Here is a 17,500-nt window from a genome sequence, read left to right on the forward strand (position 1 = left end):
CTCTCTCTCTCTCTCTCTCTCTCTCTCTCTCTCTCTCTCTCCTTTTCTCTCTCTATCTCCCTGTTTCTCTCTCTCCATCTCTCTCTCTCTCCCTGTTTCTCTCTCTCCTTCTCTCTCTTTCTCAATTTGTCTGTGTGTTTGTGCATGTTGAAGGGTTGCACCTTGTTTTTAATAGGTGAGGAGGGGGTTGGTGAAATCAAAGGCTCTATCCTCAAAATGCTACCACCACAGGCTGTCATTTACCAGTGACTAACCCACTGTGACCTGTTACTATGGAGAGCAAAGGGAAGCAGGAAGTGTGACTTGATCGGCATTACAGACCGTTGCCGCATCAGTGCTCACTGAAGCTAAAAGAGAGGAGAGGCAGGTGTATTCGAATAATGAATTTTGTTGCAAAAGGTTTCTTTATTTTAGAGATCAAGTGACGCTTTTTCTTCTCTGGTGTTTTATCCTCTTCATATAACGACACAATAGAGCTTTTCTTTTTGTTTCCAATTGGAATCAGGTCGGGTTTAAATGTTCTCACACGCCCTGAAAAAACACAGAGCAAAAACAAATGAATACTTCACTGTGGTATTTGTGTTTTTTATTTGTATTTATTATGGATCCCCGTTAGTTCCTGCCAAGACAGCAGCTCCTCTTCCTGGGGTTTATTATGGATCCCCATTAGTTCCTGTCAAGGCAGCAGCTACTCTTCCTGGGGTTTATTATGGATCCCCATTAGTTCCTGCCAATGCAGCAGCTCCTCTTCCTGGGGTTTATTATGGATCCCCATTAGTTCCTGCCAAGGCAGTAGCTACTCTTCCTGGGGTTTATTATGGATCCCCGTTAGTTCCTGTCAAGGCAGCAGCTACTCTTCCTGTGGTTTATTATGGATCCCCGTTAGTTCCTGCCAAGACAGCAGCTCCTCTTCCTTGGGTTTATTATGGATCCCCATTAGTTCCTGCCAAGGCAGCAGCTACTCTTCCTGGGGTTTATTATGGATCCCCGTTAGTTCCTGTCAAGGCAGCAGCTACTCTTCCTGTGGTTTATTATGGATCCCCGTTAGTTCCTGCCAAGACAGCAGCTCCTCTTCCTGGGGTTTATTATGGATCCCCATTAGTTCCTGCCAAGGCAGCAGCTACTCTTCCTGGGGTTTATTATGGATCCCCGTTAGTTCCTGCCAAGGCAGCAGCTACTCTTCCTGGGGTTTATTATGGATCCCCATTAGTTCCTGCCAAGGCAGCGGCTACTCTTCCTGGGGTTTATTATGGATCCCCATTAGTTCCTGCCAAGGAAGCGGCTACTCTTCCTGTGGTTTATTATGGATCCCCGTTAGTTCCTGCCAAGACAGCAGCTACTCTTCCTGGGGTTTATTATGGATCCCCATTAGTTCCTGTCAAGACAGCATCTACTCGTCCTGGGGTTTATTATGGATCCCCATTAGTTCCTGTCAAGGCAGCAGCTACTCTTCCTGGGGTTTATTATGGATCCCCGTTAGTTCCTGCCAAGACAGCATCTACTCTTCCTGGGGTTTATTATGGATCCCCATTAGTTCCTGCCAAGGCAGCAGCTACTCTTCCTGGGGTTTATTATGGATCCCCATTAGTTCCTGCCAAGACAGCAGCTACTCTTCCTGGGGTTTATTATGGATCCCCGTTAGTTCCTGCCAAGACAGCAGCTACTCTTCCTGGGGTTTATTATGGATCCCCGTTAGTTCCTGCCAAGACAGCAGCTACTCTTCCTGGGGTTTATTATGGATCCCCATTACTTCCTGTCAAGACAGCATCTACTCGTCCTGGGGTTTATTATGGATCCCCATTAGTTCCTGTCAAGGCAGCAGCTACTCTTCCTGGGGTTTATTATGGATCCCCGTTAGTTCCTGCCAAGACAGCATCTACTCTTCCTGGGGTTTATTATGGATCCCCATTAGTTCCTGCCAAGGCAGCAGCTACTCTTCCTGGGGTTCATTATGGATCCCCATTAGTTCCTGCCAAGACAGCAGCTACTCTTCCTGGGGTTTATTATGGATCCCCGTTAGTTCCTGCCAAGACAGCAGCTACTCTTCCTGGGGTTTATTATGGATCCCCGTTAGTTCCTGCCAAGACAGCAGCTACTCTTCCTGGGGTTTATTATGGATCCCCGTTAGTTCCTGCCAAGACAGCAGCTACTCTTCCTTGGGTTTATTATGGATCCCCATTACTTCCTGTCAAGACAGCATCTACTCGTCCTGGGGTTTATTATGGATCCCCATTAGTTCCTGTCAAGGCAGCAGCTACTCTTCCTGGGGTTTATTATGGATCCCCATTACTTCCTGTCAAGACAGCATCTACTCGTCCTGGGGTTTATTATGGATCCCCATTAGTTCCTGTCAAGGCAGCAGCTACTCTTCCTGGGGTTTATTAAGGATCCCCATTAGTTCCTGTCGAGGCAGCAGCTACTCTTCCTGGGGTTTATTATGGATCCCCATTAGTTCCTGCCAAGGCAGCAGCTACTCTTCCTGGGGTTTATTATGGATCCCCATTAGTTCCTGTCAAGGCAGCAGCTACTCTTCCTGGGGTTTATTATGGATCCCCGTTAGTTCCTGCCAAGACAGCATCTACTCTTCCTGGGGTTTATTATGGATCCCCGTTAGTTCCTGCCAAGGCAGCAGCTACTCTTCCTGGGGTTTATTATGGATCCCCATTAGTTCCTGCCAAGGCAGCAGCTACTCTTCCTGGGGTTTATTATGGATCCCCATTAGTTCCTGCCAAGGCAGCAGCTACTCTTCCTGGGGTTTATTATGGATCCCCATTAGTTCCTGCCAAGGCAGCATCTACTCTTCCTGGGGTTTATTATGGATCCCCGTTAGTTCCTGCCAAGGCAGCTTCTACTCTTCCTGGGGTTTATTATGGATCCCCATTAGTTCCTGCCAAGGCAGCAGCTTCTCTTCCTAGGGTTTATTATGGATCGCCATTAGTTCCTGCCAAGGCAGCAGCTTCTCTTCCTGGGGTTTATTATGGATCCCCATTAGTTCCTGCTAAGGCAGCAGCTTCTCTTCCTGGGGTTTATTATGGATCCCCATTAGTTCCTGCCAAGACAGCATCTAATCGTCCTGGGGTTTATTATGGATCCCCATTAGTTCCTGCCAAGGCAGCAGCTACTCTTCCTGGGGTTTATTATGGATCCCCATTAGTTCCTGCCAAGGCAGTAGCTTCTCTTCCTGGGGTTTATTATGGAACCCCATTAGGCCTGCCAAGGCAGCAGCTACTCTTCTTTGGGTTTATTATGGATCCCCATTAGTTCCTGCCAAGGCAGCATCTACTCGTCCTGGGGTGTATTATGGATCCCCATTAGTTCCTGCCAAGGCAGCAGCTTCTCTTCCTGGGGTTTATTATGGATCCCCATTAGTTCCTGCCAAGACAGCAGCTACTCTTGCTGAGGTTTATTATGGATCCCCATTAGTTCCTGCCAAGACAGCAGCTTCTCGTCCTGGGGTTTATTATGGATCCCCATTAGTTCCTGCCAAGGCAGCAGCTACTCTTCCTGGGGTTTATTATGGATCCCCGTTAGTTCCTGCCAAGGCAGCGGCTACTCTTCCTGGGGTTTATTATGGATCCCCATTTGTTCCTGCCAAGGCAGCAGTTAGTCTTCCTGGGGTTTATTATGGATCCCCATTAGTTCCTGCCAAGGCAGCAGCTCCTCTTCCTGGGGTTTATTATGGATCCCCATTAGTTCCTGCCAAGGCAGCAGCTACTCTTCCTGGGGTTTATTATGGATCCCCATTAGTTCCTGCCAAGGCAGCAGCTACTCTTCCTGGGGTTTTTTATGGATCCCCATTAGTTCCTGCCAAGAAAGCAGCTACTCTTCCTGGGGTTTATTATGGATCCCCATTAGTTCCTGCCAAGGCAGCAGCTCCTCTTCATGGGGTTTATTATGGATCCCCATTAGTTCCTGCCAAGGCAGCAGCTACTCTTCCTGGGGTTTATTATGGATCCCCGTTAGTTCCTGCCAATGCAGCAGCTACTCTTCCTGGGGTTTATTATGGATCCCCGTTAGTTCCTGCCAAGGCAGCGGCTACTCTTCCTGGGGTTTATTATGGATCCCCATTAGTTCCTGCCAAGGCAGCAGTTAGTCTTCCTGGGGTTTATTATGGATCCCCATTAGTTCCTGCCAAGGCAGCAGCTCCTCTTCCTGGGGTTTATTATGGATCCCCATTAGTTCCTGCCAAGGCAGCAGCTACTCTTCCTGGGGTTTATTATGGATCCCCATTAGTTCCTGCCAAGGCAGCAGCTACTCTTCCTGGGGTTTTTTATGGATCCCCATTAGTTCCTGCCAACGCAGCAGCTACTCTTCCTGGGGTTTATTATGCATCCCCATTAGTTCCTGCCAAGTCAGCAGCTCCTCTTCCTGGGTTTTTTTATGGATCCCCATTAGTTCCTGCCAAGGCAGCAGCTACTCTTCCTGGGGTTTATTATGGAACCCCATTAGTTCCTGCCAAGGCAGCAGCTACTCTTCCTGGGGTTTATTATGGATCCCCATTAGTTCCTGCCACGACAGCAGCTACTCTTCCTGGGGTTTATTATGGATCCCCATTAGTTCCTGCCAAGGCAGCAGCTACTCTTCCTGGGGTTTATTATGGATTCCCAATTAGTTCCTGCAAGGCAGCAGCTACTCTTCCTGGGGTCCAGCAAAAATTAAGGCAGTAATATACATTATAAAACAATGGTATGAAGAGGAATGAGCCAATCAGAGTGATTCAGAGCAGGCCATGTGACCTGGGTGTAGTAGAACCAGGAACTCTGAACCGAAGTCAAGAATTCCATCAGTCCTGTACTCCTGCTTCAGTACTCATTTCACTGTAAGCTAACGTTAGCCGGCTGTCTTGCTAGCTAACGTTAGCCGGCTTTCTTGCTAGCTAACGTTATGTGTATGATCGTATTATTCCAATCAGAGACCCATTTGTTTGACTAGTTATAGCCCAATGTTAGCCACCTAACATTGAACCTGGTTGGTTAACTACCTGCAGATTAATGCAGGGTAGTAACGTCATGACTTGGGATTATGGTTCATTGTTTAGCTAGCTAGCTAGTATATTCCACACAGAGAGTGTATACTTGCAAGTAAGCATTTCCCGGTAGGTCTACACCTGTTGTATTCGGCATTTTCCCGGTAGGTCTACACCTGTTGTATTCGACATTTCCCGGGTAGGTCTACACCTGTTGTATTCGACATTTCCCGGTAGGTCTACACCTGTTGTATTCGGCACATGTGACAATTAACATTGGATTTGATCTGCTCTGTTATATCTCTCCTACATGAAACAAGAGTCAAAGTTCCACCAGCGCCTATCAGTTCTTACAAGCTATAACATGACCTACTATAGTCGTCCTATTACTATAACCACGGTATGATACATTAAGGCTTGATGAAGAGTACTATTGGTCTCCCCTTGCAGGAACGACGGTCCCAGCTCTCCTGAACAGCACGTCCAACCAGCTCTACCTCCACTTCTTCTCTGACATCAGCGTGTCTGCTGCCGGCTTCAGGCTGGAATACAAGAGTAAACATACATGTTGAATTATGCTATAAGTTATACTATACTATATCAATTGGATACTTTGGGGATAAGACCCAAAGATAAGTTGTGTCCTACTAGTGAAATATACTATAGTATGAATAGGATACTCTGGGATAAGACCCAAAGATAAGTTGTGTCCTACTAGTGAAATATACTATAGTATGAATAGGATACTTTGGGATAAGACCCAAAGATAAGTAGTGTCCTACTAGTGAAATATACTATAGTATGAATAGGATACTTTGGGATAAGACCCAAAGATAAGTAGTGTCCTACTAGTGAAATATACTATAGTATGAATAGGATACTTTGGGATAAGACCCAAAGATAAGTAGTGTCCTACTAGTGAAATATACTATAGTATGAATAGGATACTTTGGGATAAGACCCAAAGATAAGTTGTGTCCTACTAGTGAAATATACTATAGTATGAATAGGATACTTTGGGATAAGATCCAAAGATAAGTCGTGTCCTACTAGTGAAACCTAACTTTCTCAATACTCAAAGCTGTCTTCAAATTTCCCTTGACACTCCCATCTCTACCTCTCTCTCTCTCTCTCTCTCTCTGTCTCTCTCTCTCTCTCTCTCTCTGTCTCTCTCTCTCTCTCTCTCGCTCTCGCTCTCGCTCTCGCTCTCGCTCTCGCTCTCGCTCTCGCTCTCGCTCTCGCTCTCTATCTCTCTCTCTCTCTCTCCCTCTCTCTCCCTCTCTCTCCGTTTCTCTCTCTTTCCCCCTCTCTGTCTCTCAGCGGTCTCTCTGACTAGTTGTCCAGAGCCAGTGGTTCCTATGAATGGTATCAAGGTGGGAGAGAGACTCCACATGAACAGTGTCGTCTCATTCCAGTGTGAGCCAGGATACACATTACAGGTACCAGTCTACCTTTAATTAAACTATAGAGAACGTGATGATGATGATGATGATGATGACGAGAAGGAGGAGGAGGACAAAAACAGGTAGTATTAGTAGTAGTAGTAGTAACAGCAGTAGTAGTAGTAGTAGTAGTAGTATATTAGTAGTAGTAGTAGTAGTAGTAGTAGTATATTAGTAGTAGTAGTAGTAACAGCAGTAGTAGTAGTAGTAGTAGTAGTAGTAGTAGCAGTAGCAGTAGTAGTAGTAGTAACAGCAGTAGTAGTAGTAGCAGTAGCAGTAGCAGTAGTAGTAGTAGTTGTAGTAGAAGTAGTATATTAGTAGTAGTAGTAGTAACAGCAGTAGTAGTAGTAGTAGTAGTAGTAACAGTAGTAGTAGTAGTAGTAGTAGTAGCAGTAGCAGTAGCAGTAGTAGTTGTAGTAGAAGTAGCAGCAGACAAAGTAATAGTAGACAAAATAGTACATCAATGTCTGGGTATCTTACGACTTCAGTCCACACAAACTTAGAGCTAGAGAAAGACTCTTGTTGACATTTAAGTTACCTAACATATGGTGAGGTATCATCTGCCACAGCTCACTAAATTAGACTGTGTATGGAGTGAAGAGAGGACAGTAGACTGTGTATGGATGGAAGAGAGGACAGTAGACTGTGTATGGATGGAAGAGAGGACAGTAGACTGTAGGGAGAGAAGAGGACAGTAGACTGTGTATGGATGGAAGAGAGGACAGTAGACTGTAGGGAGAGAAGAGAGGACAGTAGACTGTAGGGAGAGAAGAGAGGACAGTAGACTGTAGGGAGAGGAGAGAGGACAGTAGACTGTAGGGAGAGAAGAGGACAGTAGACTGTGTATGGATGGAAGAGAGGACAGTAGACTGTAGGGAGAGAAGAGGACAGTAGACTGTAGGGAGAGAAGAGGACAGTAGACTGTGGGATAGAAGAGAGGACAGTAAACTGTAGGGAGAGGAGAGAGGACAGTAGACTGTGTATGGATGGAAGAGAGGACAGTAGACTGTAGGGAGAGAAGAGAGGACAGTAGACTGTAGGGAGAGAAGAGAGGACAGTAGACTGTAGGGAGAGAAGAGAGGACAGTAGACTGTAGGGAGAGAAGAAAGGACAGTAGACTGTAGGGAGAGAATAGAGGACAGTAGACTGTAGGGAGAGGAGAGAGGACAGTAGACTGTAGGGATAGGAGAGAGGACAGTAGACTGTGTATGGATGGAAGAGAGGACAGTAGACTGTAGGGAGAGGAGAGAGGACAGTAGACTGTAGGGAGAGAAGAGAGGACAGTAGACTGTAGGGAGAGAAGAGAGGACAGTAGACTGTAGGGAGAGGAGAGAGGACAGTAGACTGTAGGGAGAGGAGAGAGGACAGTAGACTGTAGGGAGAGAAGAGAGGACAGTAGACTGTAGGGAGAGAAGAGAGGACAGTAGACTGTAGGGAGAGGAGGGAGGACAGTAGACTGTAGGGAGAGGAGAGAGGACAGTAGACTGTAGGGAGAGAAGAGAGGACAGTAGACTGTAGGGAGAGGAGAGAGGACAGTAGACTGTGTAGGGATGGAAGAGAGGACAGTAGACTGTAGGGAGAGGAGAGAAGACAGTAGACTGTAGGGAGAGGAGAGAGGACAGTAGACTGTAGGGGGAGAAGAGAGGACAGTAGACTGTGTATTGATGGAAGAGAGGACAGTAGACTGTAGGGAGAGGAGAGAGGACAGTAGACTGTAGGGAGAGAAGAGAGGACAGTAGACTGTGTAGGGAGAGAAGAGAGGACAGTAGACTGTAGGGAGAGGAGAGAGGACAGTAGACTGTTTAGGGATGGAAGAGAGGACAGTAGACTGTAGGGAGAGAAGAGAGGACAGTAGACTGTAGGGAGAGAAGAGAGGACAGTAGACTGTAGGGAGAGGAGATAGGACAGTAGACTGTAGGGAGAGAAGAGAGGACAGTAGACTGTAGGGAGAGGAGAGAGGACAGTAGACTGTAGGGAGAGGAGATAGGACAGTAGACTGTAGGGAGAGAAGAGAGGACAGTAGACTGTAGGGAGAGGAGAGAGGACAGTAGACTGTAGGGAGAGAAGAGAGGACAGTAGACTGTAGTGAGAGAAGAGAGGACAGTAGACTGTAGGGAGAGGAGAGAGGACAGTAGACTGTAGGGAGAGAAGAGAGGACAGTAGACTGTAGTGAGAGATGAGAGGACAGTAGACTGTAGGGAGAGAAGAGAGGGCAGTAGACTGTAGGGAGAGGAGAGAGGACAGTAGACTGTAGGGAGAGGAGAGATGACAGTAGACTGTATGGAGAGGAGAGAGGACAGTAGACTGTGTATGGATGGAAGAGAGGACAGTAGACTGTGTATGGATGGAAGAGAGGACAGTAGACTGTAGGGAGAGGAGAGAGGACAGTAGACTGTAGGGAGAGGAGAGATGACAGTAGACTGTGTATGGATGGAAGAGAGGACAGTAGACTGTAGGGAGAGAAGAGAGGACAGTAGACTGTAGGGAGAGGAGAGAGGACAGTAGACTGTAGGGAGAGGAGAGAGGACAGTAGACTGTAGGGAGAGGAGAGAGGACAGTAGACTGTAGGGAGAGGAGAGAGGACAGTAGACTGTAGGGAGAGAAGAGAGGACAGTAGACTGTAGGGAGAGAAGAGAGGACAGTAGACTGTAGGGAGAGGAGAGAGGACAGTAGACTGTAGGGAGAGGAGAGAGGACAGTAGACTGTAGGGAGAGAAGAGAGGACAGTAGACTGTTGGGAGAGAAGAGAGGACAGTAGACTGTAGGGAGAGAAGAGAGGACAGTAGACTGTAGGGAGAGGAGAGAGGACAGTAGACTGTAGGGAGAGGAGAGAGGACAGTAGACTGTAGGGAGAGGAGAGAGGACAGTAGACTGTAGGGAGAGGAGAGAGGACAGTAGACTGTAGGGAGAGAAGAGAGGACAGTAGACTGTAGGGAGAGGAGAGAGGACAGTAGACTGTAGGGAGAGGAGAGAGGACAGTAGACTGTAGGGAGAGAAGAGAGGGCAGTAGACTGTGTATGGATGGAAGAGAGGACAGTAGACTGTGTATGGATGGAAGAGAGGACAGTAGACTGTGTATGGATGGAAGAGAGGACAGTAGACTGTAGGGAGAGAAGAGAGGACAGTAGACTGTGTATGGATGGAAGAGAGGACAGTAGACTGTAGGGAGAGGAGAGAGGACAGTAGACTGTGTATGGATGGAAGAGAGGACAGTAGACTGTAGGGAGAGGAGAGAGGACAGTAGACTGTAGGGAGTGAAGAGAGGACAGTAGACTGTATGGATGGAAGAGAGGACAGTAGACAGTAGGGAGAGGAGAGAGGACAGTAGACTGTAGGGAGAGGAGAGAGGACAGTAGACTGTAGGGAGAGAAGAGAGGACAGTAGACTGTAGGGAGAGAAGAGAGGACAGTAGACTGTAGGGAGAGGAGAGAGGACAGTAGACTGTAGGGAGAGAAGAGAGGACAGTAGACTGTAGGGAGAGAAGAGAGGACAGTAGACTGTAGGGAGAGGAGAGAGGACAGTAGACTTTAGGGAGAGGAGAGAGGACTGTAGACTGTAGGGAGAGGAGAGAGGACAGTAGACTGTGTATGGATGGAAGAGAGGACAGTAGACTGTAGGGAGAGAAGAGAGGACAGTAGACTGTAGGGAGAGGAGAGAGGACAGTAGACTGTAGGGAGAGGAGAGAGGACAGTAGACTGTAGGGAGAGAAGAGAGGACAGTAGATTGTGTAGGGAGAGAGGACAGTAGACTGTGTAGGGAGAGAAGAGAGGACAGTAGACTGTGTATGGATGGAAGAGAGGACAGTAGACTGTGTAGGGAGAGAGGACAGTAGACTGTAGGGAGAGGAGAGAGGACAGTAGACTGTAGGGAGAGGAGAGAGGACAGTAGACTGTAGGGAGAGAAGAGAGGACAGTAGACTGTAGGGAGAGAAGAGAGGACAGTAGACTGTAGGGAGAGGAGAGAGGACAGTAGACTGTAGGGAGAGGAGAGAGGACAGTAGACTGTAGGGAGAGAAGAGAGGACAGTAGACTGTTGGGAGAGAAGAGAGGACAGTAGACTGTAGGGAGAGAAGAGAGGACAGTAGACTGTAGGGAGAGGAGAGAGGACAGTAGACTGTAGGGAGAGGAGAGAGGACAGTAGACTGTAGGGAGAGAAGAGAGGACAGTAGACTGTAGGGAGAGGAGAGAGGACAGTAGACTGTAGGGAGAGGAGAGAGGACAGTAGACTGTAGGGAGAGAAGAGAGGACAGTAGACTGTAGGGAGAGGAGAGAGGACAGTAGACTGTAGGGAGAGGAGAGAGGACAGTAGACTGTAGGGAGAGAAGAGAGGGCAGTAGACTGTGTATGGATGGAAGAGAGGACAGTAGACTGTGTATGGATGGAAGAGAGGACAGTAGACTGTAGGGAGAGAAGAGACGACAGTAGACTGTGTATGGATGGAAGAGAGGACAGTAGACTGTAGGGAGAGGAGAGAGGACAGTAGACTGTAGGGAGAGAAGAGAGGACAGTAGACTGTAGGGAGAGGAGAGAGGACAGTAGACTGTAGGGAGAGAAGAGAGGACAGTAGACTGTAGGGAGAGAAGAGAGGACAGTAGACTGTAGGGAGAGGAGAGAGGACAGTAGACTTTAGGGAGAGGAGAGAGGACAGTAGACTGTAGGGAGAGAAGAGAGGACAGTAGACTGTAGGGAGAGAAGAGAGGACAGTAGACTGTAGGGAGAGGAGAGAGGACAGTAGACTTTAGGGAGAGGAGAGAGGACAGTAGACTGTAGGGAGAGGAGAGAGGACAGTAGACTGTGTATGGATGGAAGAGAGGACAGTAGACTGTAGGGAGAGAAGAGAGGACAGTAGATTGTGTAGGGAGAGAGGACAGTAGACTGTGTAGGGAGAGAAGAGAGGACAGTAGACTGTGTATGGATGGAAGAGAGGACAGTAGACTGTAGGGAGAAGAGAGAGGAAAGTAGCCTGTAGGGAGAGAAGAGAGGACAGTAGATTGTGTAGGGAGAGAGGACAGTAGACTGTGTAGGGAGAGAAGAGAGGACAGTAGACTGTAGGGAGAGAAGAGAGGACAGTAGACTGTGTATGGATGGATGAGAGGACAGTAGACTGTAGGGAGAGGAGAGAGGACAGTAGACTGTAGGGAGAGGAGAGAGGACAGTAGACTGTGGGGAGAGAAGAGAGGACAGTAGACTGTAGGGAGAGAAGAGAGGACAGTAGACTGTAGGGAGAGAAGAGAGGACAGTAGACTGTAGGGAGAGAAGAGAGGACAGTAGACTGTAGGGAGAGGAGAGAGGACAGTAGACTGTAGGGAGAGGAGAGAGGACAGTAGACTGTAGGGAGAGGAGAGAGGACAGTAGACTGTAGGGAGAGGAGAGAGGACAGTAGACTGTAGGGAGAGAAGAGAGGACAGTAGACTGTAGGGAGAGGAGAGAGGACAGTAGACTGTAGGGAGAGGAGAGAGGACAGTAGACTGTAGGGAGAGAAGAGAGGGCAGTAGACTGTGTATGGATGGAAGAGAGGACAGTAGACTGTGTATGGATGGAAGAGAGGACAGTAGACTGTGTATGGATGGAAGAGAGGACAGTAGACTGTAGGGAGAGAAGAGAGGACAGTAGACTGTGTATGGATGGAAGAGAGGACAGTAGACTGTAGGGAGAGGAGAGAGGACAGTAGACTGTGTATGGATGGAAGAGAGGACAGTAGACTGTAGGGAGAGGAGAGAGGACAGTAGACTGTAGGGAGTGAAGAGAGGACAGTAGACTGTATGGATGGAAGAGAGGACAGTAGACAGTAGGGAGAGGAGAGAGGACAGTAGACTGTAGGGAGAGGAGAGAGGACAGTAGACTGTAGGGAGAGAAGAGAGGACAGTAGACTGTAGGGAGAGAAGAGAGGACAGTAGACTGTAGGGAGAGGAGAGAGGACAGTAGACTGTAGGGAGAGAAGAGAGGACAGTAGACTGTAGGGAGAGAAGAGAGGACAGTAGACTGTAGGGAGAGGAGAGAGGACAGTAGACTTTAGGGAGAGGAGAGAGGACTGTAGACTGTAGGGAGAGGAGAGAGGACAGTAGACTGTGTATGGATGGAAGAGAGGACAGTAGACTGTAGGGAGAGAAGAGAGGACAGTAGACTGTAGGGAGAGGAGAGAGGACAGTAGACTGTAGGGAGAGGAGAGAGGACAGTAGACTGTAGGGAGAGAAGAGAGGACAGTAGATTGTGTAGGGAGAGAGGACAGTAGACTGTGTAGGGAGAGAAGAGAGGACAGTAGACTGTGTATGGATGGAAGAGAGGACAGTAGACTGTGTAGGGAGAGAGGACAGTAGACTGTAGGGAGAGGAGAGAGGACAGTAGACTGTAGGGAGAGGAGAGAGGACAGTAGACTGTAGGGAGAGAAGAGAGGACAGTAGACTGTAGGGAGAGAAGAGAGGACAGTAGACTGTAGGGAGAGGAGAGAGGACAGTAGACTGTAGGGAGAGGAGAGAGGACAGTAGACTGTAGGGAGAGAAGAGAGGACAGTAGACTGTTGGGAGAGAAGAGAGGACAGTAGACTGTAGGGAGAGAAGAGAGGACAGTAGACTGTAGGGAGAGGAGAGAGGACAGTAGACTGTAGGGAGAGGAGAGAGGACAGTAGACTGTAGGGAGAGAAGAGAGGACAGTAGACTGTAGGGAGAGGAGAGAGGACAGTAGACTGTAGGGAGAGGAGAGAGGACAGTAGACTGTAGGGAGAGAAGAGAGGACAGTAGACTGTAGGGAGAGGAGAGAGGACAGTAGACTGTAGGGAGAGGAGAGAGGACAGTAGACTGTAGGGAGAGAAGAGAGGGCAGTAGACTGTGTATGGATGGAAGAGAGGACAGTAGACTGTGTATGGATGGAAGAGAGGACAGTAGACTGTAGGGAGAGAAGAGACGACAGTAGACTGTGTATGGATGGAAGAGAGGACAGTAGACTGTAGGGAGAGGAGAGAGGACAGTAGACTGTGTATGGATGGAAGAGAGGACAGTAGACTGTAGGGAGAGGAGAGAGGACAGTAGACTGTAGGGAGTGAAGAGAGGACAGTAGACTGTATGGATGGAAGAGAGGACAGTAGACAGTAGGGAGAGGAGAGAGGACAGTAGACTGTAGGGAGAGAAGAGAGGACAGTAGACTGTAGGGAGAGAAGAGAGGACAGTAGACTGTAGGGAGAGGAGAGAGGACAGTAGACTTTAGGGAGAGGAGAGAGGACAGTAGACTGTAGGGAGAGAAGAGAGGACAGTAGACTGTAGGGAGAGAAGAGAGGACAGTAGACTGTAGGGAGAGGAGAGAGGACAGTAGACTTTAGGGAGAGGAGAGAGGACAGTAGACTGTAGGGAGAGGAGAGAGGACAGTAGACTGTGTATGGATGGAAGAGAGGACAGTAGACTGTAGGGAGAGAAGAGAGGACAGTAGATTGTGTAGGGAGAGAGGACAGTAGACTGTGTAGGGAGAGAAGAGAGGACAGTAGACTGTGTATGGATGGAAGAGAGGACAGTAGACTGTAGGGAGAAGAGAGAGGAAAGTAGCCTGTAGGGAGAGAAGAGAGGACAGTAGACTGTAGGGAGAGAAGAGAGGACAGTAGACTGTAGGGAGAGAAGAGAGGACAGTAGACTGTAGGGAGAGGAGAGAGGACAGTAGACTGTGTAGGGAGAGAAGAGAGGACAGTAGACTGTAGGGAGAGAAGATAGGACAGTAGACTGTGTATGGATGGAAGAGAGGACAGTAGACTGTAGGGAGAGAAGAGAGGACAGTAGACTGTAGGGAGAGGAGAGAGGACAGTAGACTGTAGGGAGAGGAGAGAGGACAGTAGACTGTGAGGAGAGAGGACAGTAGACTGTAGGGAGAGAAGAGAGGACAGTAGACTGTAGGGAGAGAAGAGAGGACAGTAGACTGTAGGGAGAGGAGAGAGGACAGTAGACTGTAGGGAGAGAAGAGAGGACAGTAGACTGTAGGGAGAGAAGAGAGGACAGTAGACTGTAGGGAGAGAAGAGAGGACAGTAGACTGTAGGGAGAGGAGAGAGGACAGTAGACTGTAGGGAGAGAAGAGATGACAGTAGACTGTAGGGAGAGAAGAGAGTACAGTAGACTGTAGGGAGAGAAGAGAGGACAGTAGACTGTGTATGGATGGAAGAGAGGACAGTAGACTGTGTATGGATGGAAGAGAGGACAGTAGACTGTAGGGAGAGAAGAGAGGACAGTAGACTGTATGGAGAGGAGAGAGGACAGTAGACTGTGTATGGAGAGGAGAGAGGACAGTAGACTGTATGGAGAAGAGAGAGGACAGTAGACTGTAGGGAGAGAAGAGAGGACAGTAGACTGTAGGGAGAGGAGAGAGGACAGTAGACTGTGTATGGAGAGGAGAGAGGACAGTAGACTGTATGGAGAGAAGAGAGGACAGTAGACTGTATGGAGAGGAGAGAGGACAGTAGACTGTATGGAGAGGAGAGAGGACAGTAGACTGTAGGGAGAGAAGAGAGGACAGTAGACTGTAGGGAGAGGAGAGAGGACAGTAGACTGTGTATGGAGAGGAGAGAGGACAGTAGACTGTATGGAGAGGAGAGAGGACAGTAGACTGTAGGGAGAGAAGAGAGGACAGTAGACTGTAGGGAGAGGAGAGAGGACAGTAGACTGTGTATGGAGAGGAGAGAGGACAGTAGACTGTATGGAGAGGAGAGATGTGGTTCAAAGCAACAGGGGAAAGAGGCTAATGACTTGCTGTTCTCTTCTGTGTGCCTGTGTCTGTTTGTGTCTGTTGTGTGTTTTTTTGCGTGTGTGTGTTATTTTCCCAGGGAAACTCTCACATCTCCTGCATGCCAGGGACCGTCAGGCGATGGAACTACCCACCTCCACTCTGCATCGGTAAAAATCTATATATATTTCTGTCTCTCTCTCTGTCTCTCTCTTTTTCTCTCTCTTTCTCTCTCTCCATCTCTTTCGATATCTCTATCTTTCTCCTCCCTCTTCCTCCTCCCTATCTCTGTATCTCCCTCCCTCCTACCTCCGCAATGTTCTTTTGGGCACGGATCTTAACTTTGTTTCGGACATACTGTCTCTGCCATCGTTTCCTGTAACCGAAAAGAGCTTCTGGACATCAGAACTGTGATCTCAATTTGGGTGAAGATTTCTACTTCACCGAGGTGGAATGGGGTACTGCTGACCTCTGACCTGTGCCTAATCCCAGAGACTCAAAAAGTTACAAGGCTGTTTGAGAGAGGTCGCCGACGTGCGGGCACCCTGACGAAACTACGTTGGCAAGAACATAAACTGCCTCGACCCTCCGTTCTACTGTACAATCACTGGAGAATAAACTGGACGAGCTCCGTTCTACTGTACAATCACTGGAGAATAAACTGGACGAGCTCCGTTCTACTGTACAATCACTGGAGAATAAACTGGACGAGCTCCGTTCTACTGTACAATCACTGGAGAATAAACTGGACGAGCTCCGTTCTACTGTACAATCACTGGAGAATAAACTGGACGAGCTCCGTTCTACTGTACAATCGCTGGAGAATAAACTGGACGAGCTCCGTTCTACTGTACAATCACTGGAGAATAAACTGGACGAGCTCCGTTCTACTGTACAATCGCTGGAGAATAAACTGGACGAGCTCCGTTCTACTGTACAATCGCTGGAGAATAAACTGGACGAGCTCCGTTCTACTGTACAATCACTGGAGAATAAACTGGACGAGCTCCGTTCTACTGTACAATCGCTGGAGAATAAACTGGACGAGCTCCGTTCTACTGTACAATCGCTGGAGAATAAACTGGACGAGCTCCGTTCTACTGTACAATCGCTGGAGAATAAACTGGACGAGCTCCGTTCTACTGTACAATCGCTGGAGAATAAACTGGACGAGCTCCGTTCTACTGTACAATCGCTGGAGAATAAACTGGACGAGCTCCGTTCTACTGTACAATCGCTGGAGAATAAACTGGACGAGCTCCGTTCTACTGTACAATCGCTGGAGAATAAACTGGACGAGCTCCGTTCTACTGTACAATCACTGGAGAATAAACTGGACGAGCTCCGTTCTACTGTACAATCGCTGGAGAATAAACTGGACGAGCTCCGTTCTACTGTACAATCACTGGAGAATAAACTGGACGAGCTCCGTTCTACTGTACAATCGCTGGAGAATAAACTGGACGAGCTCCGTTCTACTGTACAATCGCTGGAGAATAAACTGGACGAGCTATGTTCTACTGTACAATCGATGGAGAATAAACTGGACGAGCTCCGTTCTACTGTACAATCGCTGGAGAATAAACTGGACGAGCTCCGTTCTACTGTACAATCGCTGGAGAATAAACTGGACGAGCTCCGTTCTACTGTACAATCACTGGAGAATAAACTGGACGAGCTCCGTTCTACTGTACAATCGCTGGAGAATAAACTGGACGAGCTCCGTTCTACTGTACAATCGCTGGAGAATAAACTGGACGAGCTCCGTTCTACTGTACAATCGCTGGAGAATAAACTGGACGAGCTCCGTTCTACTGTACAATCACTGGAGAATAAACTGGACGAGCTCCGTTCTACTGTACAATCACTGGAGAATAAACTGGACGAGCTCCGTTCTACTGTACAATCACTGGAGAATAAACTGGACGAGCTCCGTTCTACTGTACAATCGCTGGAGAATAAACTGGACGAGCTCCGTTCTACTGTACAATCGCTGGAGAATAAACTGGACGAGCTCCGTTCTACTGTACAATCACTGGAGAATAAACTGGACGAGCTCCGTTCTACTGTACAATCGCTGGAGAATAAACTGGACGAGCTCCGTTCTACTGTACAATCGCTGGAGAATAAACTGGATGAGCTCCGTTCTACTGTACAATCACTGGAGAATAAACTGGACGAGCTCCGTTCTACTGTACAATCGCTGGAGAATAAACTGGACGAGCTCCGTTCTACTGTACAATCACTGGAGAATAAACTGGACGAGCTCCGTTCTACTGTACAATCGCTGGAGAATAAACTGGATGAGCTCCGTTCTACTGTACAATCGCTGGAGAATAAACTGGACGAGCTCCGTTCTACTGTACAATCACTGGAGAATAAACTGGACGAGCTCCGTT

The 17,500-nt window shown here is 48.2% G+C and overlaps 1 protein-coding gene across 1 annotated transcript in view; it reads left to right on the forward strand.

The window, feature by feature from the left end:
* LOC129848879 (CUB and sushi domain-containing protein 2-like) overlaps positions 1–17,500 on the forward strand; it is a 45,804-nt gene that overhangs the window by 2,447 nt on the left and 25,857 nt on the right. The window contains exons 3-5 of the mRNA XM_055915978.1: positions 5,417–5,521; positions 6,287–6,405; positions 15,202–15,271. Of these exons, the coding sequence (XP_055771953.1) occupies positions 5,417–5,521; positions 6,287–6,405; positions 15,202–15,271 (294 nt within the window). The remainder of the gene's footprint in view (positions 1–5,416; positions 5,522–6,286; positions 6,406–15,201; positions 15,272–17,500) is intronic.

Source organism: Salvelinus fontinalis, unplaced genomic scaffold, assembly GCF_029448725.1.
Source record: "Salvelinus fontinalis isolate EN_2023a unplaced genomic scaffold, ASM2944872v1 scaffold_1252, whole genome shotgun sequence".
NCBI classification, from domain to species: Eukaryota; Metazoa; Chordata; class Actinopteri; order Salmoniformes; family Salmonidae; genus Salvelinus; species Salvelinus fontinalis.